Here is a 15,676-nt window from a genome sequence, read left to right as displayed (position 1 = left end):
TGAGGGGATGATGGCTGTTTGCAGCTGGTCACACCCCCTTCAGGGTGGGGGTCCCCACTGGGGTGCCTGGCCAGTCTGGGTGAGGGGCTGAGGGCCGTTTTCAGGCTGGCGGGTGACTGAAGCTCCCAGCCTCTCCTTTTTTTTTATTCTGGGATATGCTCTATCATAGGAATTCATTTAAGCAGCTGGGTACTGCCTTTCCTTTTTTCTTTTTTAAATAATCCCCTACCTTCCCTCCCTTTCACTTTAGTTCCTCCAATTAATGTTTGTTCTAACTTTTCCGGTCTTAAGAAGATTTTCCTTGACAGAGAATGAAATGAAGTATGATACGCAGGAGTTGAGAAGTTCCACTTTTTTTTTTAATTTAAATTATTTAGAGAACTTCTGCTTTTTATTTTATTATCTGCAGGCAGCAGACCAATGCCATCAGTCCCTTGTATTCCAAATGGAAGGGAGGAAACATTTTGGTAGTCTCCAACATTTTGTAAAATATCTTTCCTCCATTCTCAGATGTCTGTGTATGTTATTATTCTCTAGTGAACAGGTGACCCAATTTCCAACCTTTCCCATGATCTTTTTTGTCTTATTTTAGTTGTTCAGTGACTTCCTGGGCAGCCCCAGTGGTCTCTTTGAATACACCTCCTTTCCCCGCTTTGTCAGGACCTTTCACAACGAATCAGCATGTGGCTCTACACGTGCTTCCAAACTTCTGCCCTTCCTCAGTCTCGATAACTTGTAATGTGTCCTCCTCAAGTCTAGCGTGCATGCGTGGCTTAGCCTGGTGTCCCCTACTTTGACTGTCAAAAGCTCTTTGGTGCAGTTATGTCTTCTACGAGTATCATTACTACTGTATCACTGTTGCATTGATTAGAGTCCAGTACACAGCAGCCATTCCTCCTCTTGTTTCCTGAATGAATTGGATGCCAAGACAAGCTACTGACGCTTTTAGCTAATTGAAACTTCTAGGAGGTGCCTGGTAGTTGAAACCCTACTTTGACTGTCAAAAGCTCTTTGGTGCAGTTATGTCTTCTACGAGTATCATTACTACTGTATCACTGTTGCATTGATTAGAGTCCAGTACACAGCAGCCATTCCTCCTCTTGTTTCCTGAATGAATTGGATGCCAAGACAAGCTACTGACGCTTTTAGCTAATTGAAACTTCTAGGAGGTGCCTGGTAGATGCCTGGTAGTTGAAACCCCTTATTGCTAGTGCGATCTGTTTCTGTGCCAGTGTTTAATTCTATATGAGGAACAAACCGTTTACTTCTTCTACCTGAACAAGTGATCCATGGGATATTCCCAAGGCGATAGCATTAATTTCCTTTCATCTTTCATTGTTCTTCCTTTTCCTGCTAAGCACGATTTAGCATTGATAAATGTTTTCATTACTGTTTTCAGCAACTCAGCATGCCCAAGATGACTTTTTTTTCTGGGTTAATATCCAAGGCAGGCAGCCAGGAAATTTGAGTGCTTACTACGTGTGAGGTGCAACACTGGGCATGCCATAGATTTCCATGTAATACCGCAGAAGGTAACCTTTCCTGTGGATACCAGCAATACTTTTTTCAGTGTCTGCCTCTCAGAATTCGTACTACTACGTCTGGGCCTTGCTGTAGTTCAGTGTGAGTTCAGGAAGTGTTAACCCATTATCTTTTCCTGTTTTAGGCAAGACATGCTGTTGATGTGTTTTCACACTTGGTTATTTTTACATCTGTTCCCACAAAGGCACTTTAAGAAAAATATTACTTGCTCTTTATGGTCATGACAGGTCCTGATAGGGAAATATATCAGAGGGCATCAGGATAAGGAGAAGACTATTAAGTTGTCTTGGATATCTGATATTAAAATAGAAAATTTAGTAAACATTTATGGCATGCAAGGGACTTTCACAAAGTGTTAAGTTTCTTGCCCATATTAGAGTAACATACATGATAGATACTTACATGTACCCTTATGTCTGCCTTGTCCTCAATATATAAGTTAGGTACATCCCTAACATCTGTTATTATTCTCAGATGCTGTATAACTAAGTCGATCAAAAGATGAATGTTGGAGGGGTAAAAGACCACCATATTTATTTGAAACTTTTGTAGGTGACACTTCAAGGAAGAATGGTCATCTACCAATAACAAGGCCATGAGGGTAGGAGAGGGCTGTGGTTGAAAAACTTGTGTTGAGTTGGAATAGGGCAAATAGAGGAGAAATAGTTACAGGGAAAGAGCAGGTCAAGCTTAATAGTCAAATGAATGAATGCATCCATCATCACTATTAAAGTTGGGCTGGAATTTACCAGTTTACAAATATTGTCCTGACTCCGGTACTCTCTCTGGCTCTCTGACCATGACCAGTTCTGCGTATGAGAAGCTAAGTTTCCTTACATCCTTTTGAAAATAATCGCATCGACATCATTTTGAGAATAATTCTTTATTTTTTAATGAAGTGAACCCTTTGTGAAGATAAAAACAACCAAATTTTGAGGTAGATAGCCATGTTTTACATAGGGTAAGTGGATATTATTTGTTACAATATTCATTATAGTTTCGGTGTTGTAACTTAAATGCACCCCAGTTGCATGAACAAGAAGGTAAAGGAGAGACTAGAGGTGGTGTGGAAAGCTTTTTGGCTGTTGTGCAACCCATAGTTATCCCAGAACATGATGCACTCAGGGCTGGGTTAGGACAGCTGTTTATGTCCAAGGAGATCTGATATAGCAAGTAGGGCCTGTTAGGGAAAGTTCCAGGCAGCCTGGTGATTTGTGGGTTGGGGGAGGGAGAGGCAGGGCAGTTGCCTTGTGATCCTAGGTCATCCATGCAGAGCAAAAAAGCCAGCTAGTGATTGGGGTTCCGGGAATAGGCTTCAGCCTCTTCCCTGGCCAGGCCCAGGTCTAGTCAGTGCCCAGCTGCATTAGATGGGCAGTGGGACAGGATTTGGCTTCCAGCCAGGACTGAAATTCCACTGCGAAACGCCTCCACTAAAATTCCACAATATGGAAGCCATGCAGCCTGTGAGTAGTTGGCGTAGTTCCAGAGTCAAATGAAAGGCTTCGCAGGAAGGTCAGGGAGGACCCAGGGCGGCTTGACCAATGGACAGTCACTTCAGGATGCCACAGTGCCGGTCTTAATCTTGCTCAGCCGTTTCACATGTGCACACTGCAAATGGGCTGTGATTAGTCTAGCATGAGCCGTGTGCCCACCTTTAAAACCAAAGGGGGGATGCTATCTTGGACCAGTCCCTCAAGACCGCCTACAGTTGGGGAAAAGGAAGTTTTCCCAAGAAAATCAAAGGACTGTTTTCAGAAGAAGCAGACCGAGTTGGAGCGAGTAGCAGAGCCCCCCCCCCCCCCCCCGCATGAAGCCTGAATCAATATACTCTGTACAGGGAAGGGATATGGATGCAATCGAACACTTCATTTCCCCCTGGCTGTTGCAGGCATGATCTAGAAATTTGAAACATGTTGCTGGATAGTTTCTATTTAATTTCCATGCTTTTAGAGGTGTTTGATTTCTTCAGTGCCACAGTACAGCTATTTTCAATGTTTTCTATGTCACAGGACACATAAACTCATTACTACAATTCTGTGGCACACCAGAAAGTATATCTTTTGCCAATCTGACAGGAAAAAAGTAGGTATATTCTTGATTCATTCACACCGAGCAGCTATTGTTGTGTTGGCTACTGTCATTTTATACGTTGACAATCTAAGGGAAAAGGGGTCAGTGCTCCTGACTAAATAGTCAGGTATTGCCTGCTTTAGAAATGTAGGTGGCACCTCAGTTGAAAATCACTGGCATATCTGAAAAGGTAGTGTGTAAATCTTAACTTTCAAAGCACCCGGTTCATTGTTTGCAGAGTGGTGGTTCCTTCTGTATCCTGTCTGTCTGAACAGCTGCTGCCCGGCTCACAACCGAACGTTTGACCATTCTGCTTCAACAATGCAGAACGTGGGATTCACATCCCTTCCGTAGCTCTAGTAACTGCTTCTGTATTTCTAATTAAATAAACTAGATATGTGTGTATATATAAAGATAGCACTAAAAACAAAGTAAATAAAATACAAACGTCTAAATCAGGGGTCCTCAAACTACGGCCTGCGCGGGCCACATGCAAATACAAATATTGTATTTGTTCCCGTTTTGTTTTTTTACTTCAAAATAAGATATATGCAGTGTGCATAGGAATTTGTTCATAGTTTTTTTTTAAACTAGGGTCCGGCCCTCCAACGGTCTGAGGGACAGTGAACTGGCCCCCTGTTTAAAATGTTTGAGGACCCCTGATTCTAAATTATTCAGCCACAGATTGTTTTGTTCCAGAAACTTGAGCCAAAAAGATTTTTTTTTAGATAAGGACATTTATTATTATTGCTTTTCCCGGACAACAAAATAAAGACATATTCAAACCTTTAGAATGGACCATGGGTAATGCTCATAATTTCCCAAGGTAAGTAACACCTACCTTTAATCACACCTATGTTCTGCGTTTGTGTCTTTTAAGTCTCTGGTTAGTTTTCCAGTTAATATTCTTTTATTTGATTATATGACTGTTGCAAGCATGACTCTTTGTCTAATGATCTCATTCTAGGTCAAGAAACATGAGCAATCAATATGGTCTCTTTAATGTCTAATATTGGAAGCCATTGAGTAAGAAGAATATATAATTGAATTTTCCTAAATATGTTTGGGGAGTTAATATAATAGCTATTCTGATTTCAATTACAGCCTTACTTATAATTGCAATAAAGTTGAGTCTGCAAAAATGTAATGGTTCTATAACCATATTATCAGGCAACTGAATGATTTTGTATCTTATTCTCTCCTCCCTCCTACCTCCCCACCTCTTCTTTTCTGTTGCATAACCACTATACAGATGACATTTTGGGGAAAACGTACTTATTTAATATTAATTTATATAATTCTAGAGTAAAATCCATTATTTTACTCTCTAGTTTCATTTGCTGGACACAGCTTTAAATTAATTAGTGTCCGATTTTTTTTAAAAAAATGTTAATACCTAAATTAGTGTTTCTAAGACTTTTTTTCCCATCTCAAGGATTTTGAAGGAGAGATTATCTTTATAATCTCTTGGTAGAATAGACTGACTGAAACTGTGTGAGTGACAAGTATTGTGCTACATTGCTAACATACTGTTATTTAATCTTCATATTAACCCTATTTTATGCACGAGGAAGCCAAGCCTCAAAACATAAAATAATTTTCCCAGAGTTATGTAGAAGTGCCATGATCCAAATTTGAACACAGATCTGATAACAAAGCCTGTTCCTTTTCTCCTTAGTCCGCCTCTCCAATTTCAACAATAAAAATAATAGCTAGAATGTTTGTATGCTCAGGAGAAGTTAGCCACTGTCCCAAGTGCTTTACATGCGCATCATCTCCCTTAATCTCCTCAGACACCTGTGGAAGGAGGTAGGCCGCTAGAGATACGTAATTTGTCTAAGGTTCCCACAGCTCCTAACTGCTGTGCTAGATTCTCTCTCTCACTCCATGGCCTGTGCTCCCAGTCCTGACTCTCTCATGTCTTATAATCTCTGGGTTATACCTTGTGTTCTCAATAGTATTGGTTACCATGTCCTGATGAGAAAAGGATGTGTGGTGTCTAAGGACAGGGTTGTTTGGCTATAGAGACATTTCCGTAAGGGATTAATCATTTGTTGTATTGAAAATCCTGATTCTTTTAAGTCTTGGGCTTTTGCTTAGAGTAGCACCAGGCAGTGGGTGTCTGTGGCTCCATACAGTGGTGGGATGATGAGAGACCTGGAGAGGCTTAACAGTCAGACCAGCTCCACCTCCAAATCTATCATGCTTACATCCACTTCCTTTCGTCTCTGTCTCCACAGTCTCACGTAATCACCTTTTACCTGGATTATCGCAGTAGCCACAAAATGATCTTCCGGCCTAGAACTGCTCAGTGGATTCCTATTGCATAAAGAGTACAAATTCAAGTTTCTTACTATGTCTCCCAATCTGGCCCTGCCTCTTCTTGTTGGTTCTCAATAGTATTGGTTACCATGTCCTGATGAGAAAGGGATGTGCGGTGTCTAAGGACAGGGTTGTTTGGCTATAAAGACATTTCCATAAGGGGTTAATCATTTGTTGTATTGAAAACCCTGTTTCTTTTAAGTCTTGGGCTTTTGCTTAGAGTAGCACCAGGCAGTGGGTGTCTGTGGCTCCATACAGTGGTGGGATGATGAGAGACCTGGAGAGGCTTAACAGTCAGACCAGCTCCACCTCCAAATCTATCATGCTTACATCCACTTCCTTTCGTCTCTGTCTCCACAGTCTCACGTAATCACCTTTTACCTGGATTATCGCAGTAGCCACAAAATGGTCTTCCAACCTGAAACTTCTCAATGGATTCCTATTGCATAAAGAGTACAAATTTAAGTTTATTATGTCTCCCAATCTGGCCATGCCTCCTCTTATTTGATGCTCCTGTTCACTGTTACTAGTTCTCATGTTCCTGAAAACGCCAGGCTCACTCTTGCCTGCAGGGCTTTGCTCCTGCTCTTCCTAGTTAGTTTACACTGTCCCTCATCTTTTCTTATTGAAGTCCTCATGGAGAGGCCTCCCTTCCGCTCAGTATAAAGCTACACAATGAGTATAACTAACGTTTCTGGAGCTCTTACTGTGTGCGAGGCATTGTTCTCTACATCTGTTAACTCACCAGGTCCTCACAACCCCGTTGAAGTAGGTGCTACTATCATCCTATCTAATAAAGAGGAAATATGCTAATTGACCCTCACACTGAGCTGGTTTTTTAATCGTTACCCTGCTCTGTCGACCCGCACACTGTTGCAAAGATGGCAGTGCCCACAGTCAATAAGGAGGGAGTATGCTGATTGACTGCCCCGCCCTCAAATATGGCAGCGCCCACAGCCAATAAGGAGGGAATATGCTAATTGACTGCCACGCTCTCAAGGATGGCAAATGCCCACAGCCACAAGATGGCAGCGCCCAATCCCCTTAGCCCCGCCTGGGAGTTCCCCAGTCCCCTCAGCCCCCCAGCCGCCCAAGGCTCAGGTAACCAGGGCCGGCCAAGGCTTGCACTGCCGGCAGTGGCAGCAGCAGAGGTGTGATGGGGGTGTCGCCTTCCCCTGATTGCCAAGTTGCCTCCCACCCCCGAGGGCTCCTGGACTGTGAGAGGGGGCAGGCCAGACTGAGGAACCCCCCCCTCCAGTGCATAAATTTTCATGCACTGGGCCTCTAGTCTCCATATATAGATGATGAAACAGAAGCACAAAGAGATCTAGCAATCATTCTATCAAGCACTTGTTTTCTTTTCATCACACTTATGTTCTGTAATTATCTTGTTCTCTAGAAAATAAGTCCCCAAGAAGAAGGGACCTTATCTTATTTTTCTGCTGTTTCTGCAGCTTTTATAAAGATGGCTGCCACATAGTAGGCACGGTGTTCAACTTCTAATGAATGTATGTGTTGAATGAATAAGTGAACGACTGAACAATGGATGTAATGACTTGCTCATGGTATCTGTGATGAGAAATGGGAAGTTTCAGAGGTGATAATTCTGTTGTCATTGTATGAAAGGACTAAAAACCTTTCACTCAGTAACTGTTGAGCACTTTTCTTCCCTGTTCCATCATTCTGTGGGCATATAAGCATGTGATCATGAATCTAGGCAGAGGAAAAAGAAAGACTATATATGTCAACACACTCAGTAACCCAGTAGTCACTGGTCAACAGGTGAGTGCCAGGTATAGTAGTTGCTGGCAACCGAGTATAGTCACTATTTATCTTTTCAAATAAGGAGATTTTGACATGGCCACAACCACCATTTGGCCCTGTGACGAGTTCTGGGTGCAGATTATGCCAGGCAGCCGTTGCTGTGAAACGTCTGGCTCCAGTAGGGAAATTTTGTATTTTATTTTTAAACTGTCCTGTTTTTCTAAACAAATGAGATTTGACTTTTTTCCTTTCTGGTGCCCAGTAGCTATGAATTTCCCAGGACTTTGGAGCTGGAAAAGAACCTAAGATTATTAGCCTACCTTCCTCACTTTACAAGGGAAGAGAATAGCCCCCCCCCCCCCCCCCCCAGGGAGTATGTGGTTAGCTTGGGGTCACATAAGTAATCAGTGGGAGAACCTGAGCTTGCCACACAACCACTAAGAGGGCTTAATGGCCTGACACTCTTAGGGGAAGATGAGCACGTGTTCACTTCAGGGCTGTGATTAGGGTGCTGACCATCATCATCCTATGTTTTCTTGATCCAGAAAGTTATTGCTGGAAGCTGAAATAGTATATCCTTATCAAAGCTGCTTGTATATCCTTATGTAGTAATACAAATATCTCCTTGTAGCACATTCAGTAGCTAAAACCTTTTGCATGACTTAAGGGCAATGAAAGCCCCACTTTCCATGAAGTCTCCATGAGAACTGTTGATAGATCTGGGCCTCACTCTCCTCCACGTGCCTTCCATGAGGGGAAGACACAAAAGCCGACTCCATTCTTAGTAAGTCTTCGGGAGAAAAGACAGGGGGATGAAGAGCTACTGGTGATCTTTAATGATTTATGTGAACAAGCTCTCTGAATTATTAAACAGATCCCAAGAGGCACAGCTTCCCTCCTTAAAGCAAAGGACAAACTGTGTATAAGAAGGAATGGCAACTGTACCATCTTAGTTTTACCTTCTTTGGGGCAGAATGGTGGAGGGATCTCCTGTCAGTTACCTTTGCCATCTCTGTACATCAGCATCTCAGTGAAGGCATTGCCCAGGTATGAACACAGAGCTCTTGATGTGATCATCATAGCTGTTGAAGGTGGCTATTTGAAGATGAAATTAGAAAGAAAAAAAGAAGCATAAAAATAGAGTTGTTTGGTGCATGTTGGGTGGCTGTCAGGTTGAATGTAGAGAACATGTTTTCATCCGTAAGTAACCCAGAAGTAATATGAGATTAAAATTGCTGCCTCCCTTCCTCCAAGGATTGGTTCATTTATTCCAATAGAAGAGCCTTGTTTCTCTTCTACACAGAGGGAGTCTGGGTAGATGCATTACCATATGTCCAAACCTATCCTGCCTATTTCTACAATGTAAGGTAAGAGTTCATTGCAGATTCTAATCATAACAGTTACAAACTCTCACATTCCAAATTAGTAAGCATGCCAGTCTTATTCCCAGATGTCTTCATGAGACATTCCTGTGGACCTCTGAGGTTGGGTGCATTCACTCGGGTATTCCTCAGAATCTCTATGCCTTGATCACTGCTACCTGCTATGGGGTACATACACAAGATGGTACCTGCAACCTCCGGCCTTCAGACATCCTGGGAGTGGGCCTCAGGTGCCTGGGGCACTGCTGGTGAAAGAGCCTGTGCGGCCAAGCTCGCTGGAGCCCTGAATAAACAGGGCAAGGGTGACCACCGTCTCCCACTGTCTGAGTGGCTCGCCTCCTTGTTTCTGGTGCAGATCGTCGTCCTTGAGTATCATAGCTGCTCTGGGATCATACTGACAGCCCCAAGGGTTGTGCTCCATATCAGATGCACATGCCCTACCTTTCCAAGGCTTTTTCATCGTGCCTGAGTGAAGAAAGCCTATGGCATCCGCAGTATTCTGTGCCTGGAACCATTCCGTCCCTCTACTGGTCCTACCTTTTATTTTATTTTTCAACTACAGTTTACATTTAATGTTATTTTGTACTAGAGGCCCAGTGCACGAAATTTATGCACTGGGGGGGAGAGTCCCTCAGCCCATCCTGCACCCTCTCACAGTCCAGGAGCCCTTATGGGATGCCCAACTGATGGCTTAGGTCCACTCCCAAAGCCGTCAGTTGGACATCCTTAGCGCTGCCATGGAGGCACGAGAGGCTCCCGCCATCACCGCTGCACTCGCCAGCCGTGAGCCTGGCTTCTGGCTGAGTGGTGCTCCCCCTATGGGAGTGTACTGACCGCCAGGGGGCAGCTCCTGCATTGAGCATCTGCCCCCTGGTGGTCAGTGCGCATCATAGTGACTGGTCGTTCCGCCCTTCTGTCCATTTGCATATTAGCCTTTTATTATATAGGATTAGTTTCAAGTGTACAGCATAGTGCTTAGACAATCATATACTTTACAATGTAGTCCCCTCCACATTTCAAGTACCCACCTGGCACTGAACATTTTAATATTGCTGACTATATTCCCTATGTTGTACTTTACGTCCCCAGGACTATTTTATAACTACCAATTTGTACTACTTAATCCCTTCACCTTTTTCACCCAGCACCCCTAACCCACCTTCCCTCTGGCAATCATCAGACTATTTTCTCTATCTGTGAGTCTTAACTTTTTTAAAAAAAGTTTTTATTGAATTTATTATGGTGACATTGGTTAATAAAATTATATAGGTTTCAGGTGTACAATTCTATAATACATCATCAGTATGTTGTATTGTGTGTTCACCACCCCAAATCAAACCTCCTTCCATCACCATTGATCCCTCCCTTATTCTCTTCTACATCCCCTGCCCCCTTGCCCTTTACCTCTGGTAATGAACCTGTGTCTATTTTATTTGTTTGCTTATTTTGCTTTTTAGATTTCACATATACGTGAAATCATGTGGTATTTGTCTTTCCCTGTCTGCCTTATTTCACTTAGCATAATACCCTCTAGATCAGTGGTTCTCAACCTTCCTAATGCCGAGACCCTTTAATACAGTTCCTCATGTTGTGGTGACCCCCAATTTCATTGTTACAAATTGAACATAATTAAAGCATAGTGATTAATCACAAAACAATATGTAATTATATATGTGTTTTCCGATGGTCTTAGGCGACCCCTGTGAAAGGGTCATTCGACCCCCAAAGGGGTCGCGACCCACAGGTTGAGAACCGCTGGCATAGACTGTCTTTATTATACATATTCTATTTTCTTGTTTCATTGAGAACAGGTCACCAGTGTAGACTTTCCCCCTCATTTTGGTGAGTTTTTTTCTTAAAGGTCCCTTATTATCAGACCTTGGTTGGGGACATACCCAGGGGTGGGCAAACTTTTTGACTCAGGGCCACAATGGGTTCTTAAACTGGACTGGAGGGCCGGAACAAAAGCATGGATGGAGTGTTTGTGTGAACTAATATAAATTCAAAGTAAACATTATTACATAAAAGTCTTTTTTTTTTTTTTTTTAGTTTTATTCATTTCAAACGGGCCGAATCCAGCCCGCGGGCCGTAGTTTGCCCACGGCTGTACTAGTCCATCAAAATTGTTTTAATTACTCTAGCTTTCATGTTGGGGAAGGTGTTGATTCTAATTCCTTTGTCCTTTGCTTTTTAGAAATTCTTGAATACAAATTAATAGGTGAGGAGATGTGATGTCCAACTCCCCCTAGCAGCCTTTGAGATCCCAATATAAATGGGTATGTCAGGAGGAGTGACGCCTAACTCCTCAGCTAAGAACATCCAAGGGCCCAGGCCCCTAACAGTCCAGTTACATAAAGTACAGCCTGAGGGTATCAGTTCAGAGCAGAGCATAGACCTGGTGCTCCTGAGGCTGTCTGTCCAGGTGTGGTGCCATGAACAGTGCACTGTGCCCTTGGCGCTGTCATTAAGGAACATCTTTAAGAATGTTGAAGGTTGAGGGAGAGACCAAGATGGCGGCATAGGTAAACACCGCAGACTGCTGCCGCAAACAACCACTTCAAAAATACAACTAAAAGACGGAACGGACATCACCCAGAACCGCAGGAAGGCTGGCTGAGGAGAGACTCTTCAACTAGAAGGAAAAATAACAGCACACCGAGGCTCAGAGGAGGCGCAGTGTGGAAAAAACTCAGGTGCGGAGGTGCGCGCGCAAAGCGGGCTGGTGGCTGAGAGCGCGGTTGTCGTTTTCGGTCAGGGGGGAGTCTCAGACTCTGAGCTCCAGATACGGGCGAATCGCTGGGGACTCGGACCCAAACGGGAGAAGCGGGAGTGTCTGGCATCAGTTGGAAGGCAGCTTTCCCTCCGAGGTTTGCAGCGGTTCCGGGGGTTCTGAGAAGCAGAGCCTCTGGGAACGGGACTGAGAGGGGCCATAACCGCTCCCTCCGCCCGCCCGCCCTGTTGAGCCCGCCCCGCCCAAGCCCTGCGCAGAGCCATTTGCCAGATCGCCTCAGGCAAAGGCTAGATTAGCACCTCCCCAGAGGACAGAAGTTTTCCGCGGCAGACACAGCTGATTCACACAGCCAGTCGGCCTGGTGGTCAAATCCCTCTAGTATTAACTACAACAATCAAGGCTCAACTAGAACAAGACTGCGCACAAAGACCACTAGGGGGTGCACCAAGAAAGCATAAAAAATGCGGAGACAAAAAAACATGACAGAAATGGAGGATATAGAGCTAAAAATCGCAATTTTGAGGGCTTGCAAAAATGTGCTAGAAGCTGTCAATAAACTTGAGGAGAGAGTCACGAAAACTAATGAGACCCTCGATGCTATGATAAAGAACCAACTAGAAATTAAGCATACACGGACTGAAATAAAGAATATTATACAGACACCCAATAGCAGACCAGAGGAGCGCAAGAATCAAGCCAAAGATTTGAAATGCGAAGAAGCAAAAAACACCCAACCGGAAAAGCAAAATGAAAAAAGAATCCGAAAATACGAAGATAGTGTAAGGAGCCTCTGGGACAGCTTCAAGCGTACAAACATCAGAATAATTGGGGTGCCAGAAGATGAGAGACAGCAAGATATTGAAAACCTATTTGAAGAAATAATGGCAGAAAACTTCCCCCACCTGGTGAAAGAAATGGACTTACAGGTCCAAGAAGCGCAGAGAACCCCAAACAAAAGGAATCCAAAGAGGACCACACCAAGACACATCATAATTAAAATGCCAAGAGCAAAAGACAAAGAGAGAATCTTAAAAGCAGCAAGAGAAAGAGACTCAATTACCTACAAGGGAATACCCATACGACTGTCAGCTGATTTCTCAACAGAAACTTGGCAGGCCAGAAGGGAATGGCAAGAAATATTCAAAGTGCTGAATACCAAGAACCTACAACCAAGAATACTTTATCCAGCAAAGCTATCATTCAGAATTGAAGGTCAGATAAAGAGCTTCACAGATAAGGAAAAGCTAAAGGAGTTCATCACCACTAAACCAGTATTATACGAAATGCTGAAAGGTATCCTTTAAGAAGAGGAAGAAGAAAAAGGTAAAGATACAAATTGTGAACAACAAACATGCATCTATCAACAAGTGAATCTAAGAACCAAGTGAATAAATAATCTGATGTACAGAATGAACTGGTGATTATAATGAATCAGGGACATAGAAAGGGAATGGACTGACTATTCTTGGGGGGGAAAGGGAAATGGGAGATGCAGGAAGAGACTGGACAAAAATCGTGCACCTATGGATGAGGACAGTGGGTGGGGAGTGAGGGCGGAGGATGGGGCGGGAACTGGGAGGAGGGGAGTTATGGGGGGGAAAAAAAGAGGAACAAATGTAACCTGAACAATAAAGATTTAATTTAAAAAAAAAAAAAAAAAGAATGTTGAAGGTTGCTGTGCCTCTGTTGGATAACCCATGTCTTAGTCTGTTTGGGCTGCTGTAACAAAACTTCATAGTTTTGATGGCTGGGAAGCTCAAGATCAAAGCGCCAGCAGATTGAATGTCTAGTGAGGACCCACTTCCTGGTTCAGAGATGGCTGTCTTCTCGCTGTGTCCTCGTATGATGGACGAGATAAGCGATCTCTCTGGGGTCTCTTTTCCAAGGGCACTAATCCCATTCACGAGGGCTCAACCCTCATGTCCTAATCACCTCCCAAAGGCCCACCTCTGATACCACCCCTTTGAGGGATGAATCTTGGAGGGGCACAAACATTTGGTCTGTATTAATACATATGTGAAATTTGGATTCTATGAAACTAGGAGGGAAAGCTAGTGTTGTATCTAGCACATGATGTAGTGAAAGAAAATTATGAACCAAGTGACTGACCATGGGCCAAGCTGCTGATGTGTCTAACTGTAAAATGAGGGTCACAGTACTTACGTGGAGCCGTGTGACACCCGAGTGCCGAGTATAAACCGTGACTCTCACTCCCTGCCTGTCTACCTGGAAAGCTGGCTGCCAACCAGAGGATGCCATCCAGACTTCTTCACAAGCATGACAGGGGCCCTCAGACCCAGCCTGGGTGCTTTTTTAGTGCCGTATCTCACCTGTCTCTACCTGGCCTTTGCCTGTGCTTCATCTTTATTGTCCTCTTCCCACTCCCCCGCACACTCTACGCTCTTCCCTGCACCCTGGGTCTCCATGCTCATGTTCCTCCCCTTTGTAGAAAGCCTGAGTGATTTTCCCGGTTCATGCAGCAACAAAACCCCACAGGCCAGCTTTCCTTAGAGCACAGATGATTACCAGCTCTTGGCTGCCTTGGTGTCCTTATCATTGGGTGGAGAAGCATTCACTTGCCCCAGAAAAAAACGGCCAAATAACCACTCCTTTGTCATGTGGTGTTTGTTTATTCGGCAAACGTTTACCAAGTACCTGCTGCCTGTGCCGTGTTAGGAAGATGAGTAACACGCCACCCGTAGCCTCAGGGAGTTCCCTTTTTGGTAGGGGGAGACTGACTCACAAGCAGGCAGTAAGGAAACGTTCAGGTACGTGTTTTGCTGGGGAGAGGGGAGCATGGAGGACTGTGGGAACACAGAGAAGGTTCACTGACTTCAGTGAGAGACCCCAAGTTGCAGCTCTTAAGGGAGGAGTTGGCATTGGCTTGGCAGAAAAGAGAAGGAAAGTGGGTACTTGAGGTAGAGTACTGTTGGTGTGAGCCTCTCTAGCAAAGGGGGAGGGAATGATTTAATCCAGCCTCGTTGAATTCTCGCTAGGGTAAAGTAAGCAGTTTAAATTGTTTTATTCTTCTAGAACTTACATGTATTTTTTTTAAAACCACCGTCAACTTTGCAATAAGCCGTTTCCTAGTTGAAATTGCCTGAATCTGTTGAATTGTTACAATGATCGTGAGATGACTTGATCTGAAAAACATTTTAAATTTGTTTGTGAGCATACATTCTAATTAGTGAAAAGAGTAAGATGGTCACAGTGAGTTAAGTAATTGTGGTGGTTTCCTATTTAAACCTCATTGTTCATCTTTTTTCTGTCTTCATCCAAAAAGGAAAGAAAAAACAAAAGCATTCAATATGTATGCTTAAATTTTTAAAATATATTTTAAATTACCTCTGTCTTGTCAGTTCTTGTCTAAAACTATAATGTAAACCAATTTCAAATTTTTTTTACTTTTGGACACATTCTTATGTATTGGGAGGAAATAAAGTAAGTTGAACATATATGGGGGAAAGATGAACAAAAATTGGAAATCGGTCACTGTTTTTGAAACGGGTCAGTTTTTACATACTATTAAATGCTGCCTTTTAAATTTAGTAGAAATATTAAATGTGGGGCTTTTTCTTTTTATCATGAAATAAACAAGACCAATAAGGAGATGCATGCAGCTTATAACAGATTTTAGATTCTGGAATAGTTATGAAATGTGGCTTTGGTCTAGACCAGTGATGGCGAACCTTTTGAGCTCGGTGTGTCAGCATTTTGAAAAACCCTAACTTAACTCTGGTGCCACGTCACATATAGAAACTTTTTGATATTTGCAACCATAGTAAAACAAAGATTTATATTTTTGGTATTTATTTTATATATTTAAATGCCATTTAACAAAGAAAAATCAACCAAAAAAAATGAG

At 43.2% G+C, this 15,676-nt stretch overlaps 1 protein-coding gene across 4 annotated transcripts in view; it reads left to right on the top strand.

Moving 5' to 3' along the window:
* ATP8A1 (ATPase, aminophospholipid transporter (APLT), class I, type 8A, member 1) overlaps positions 1 to 15,676 on the top strand; it is a 203,180-nt gene that overhangs the window by 2,348 nt on the left and 185,156 nt on the right. For 3 of the 4 annotated variants that reach the window (XM_014548692.1, XM_014548694.1, XM_014548691.1), the window contains exon 1: positions 14,477 to 14,579. The exons of the other annotated variant lie outside the window; for it this stretch is intronic. In XM_014548692.1, coding sequence (XP_014404178.1) covers positions 14,492 to 14,579 — 88 coding nt within the window. In that variant the 5' untranslated portion in view covers positions 14,477 to 14,491. Of the gene's footprint in view, positions 1 to 14,476; positions 14,580 to 15,676 lie in introns of those variants that run through there. 4 annotated transcript variants of the gene reach the window in all.

Source organism: Myotis brandtii, unplaced genomic scaffold (genome assembly GCF_000412655.1).
Source record: "Myotis brandtii unplaced genomic scaffold, ASM41265v1 scaffold520, whole genome shotgun sequence".
NCBI classification, from domain to species: domain Eukaryota; kingdom Metazoa; phylum Chordata; class Mammalia; order Chiroptera; family Vespertilionidae; genus Myotis; species Myotis brandtii.
The sequence above is the reverse complement of the archived record's forward strand: the minus strand, read 5'-3'. Positions and strand labels throughout refer to the sequence as shown.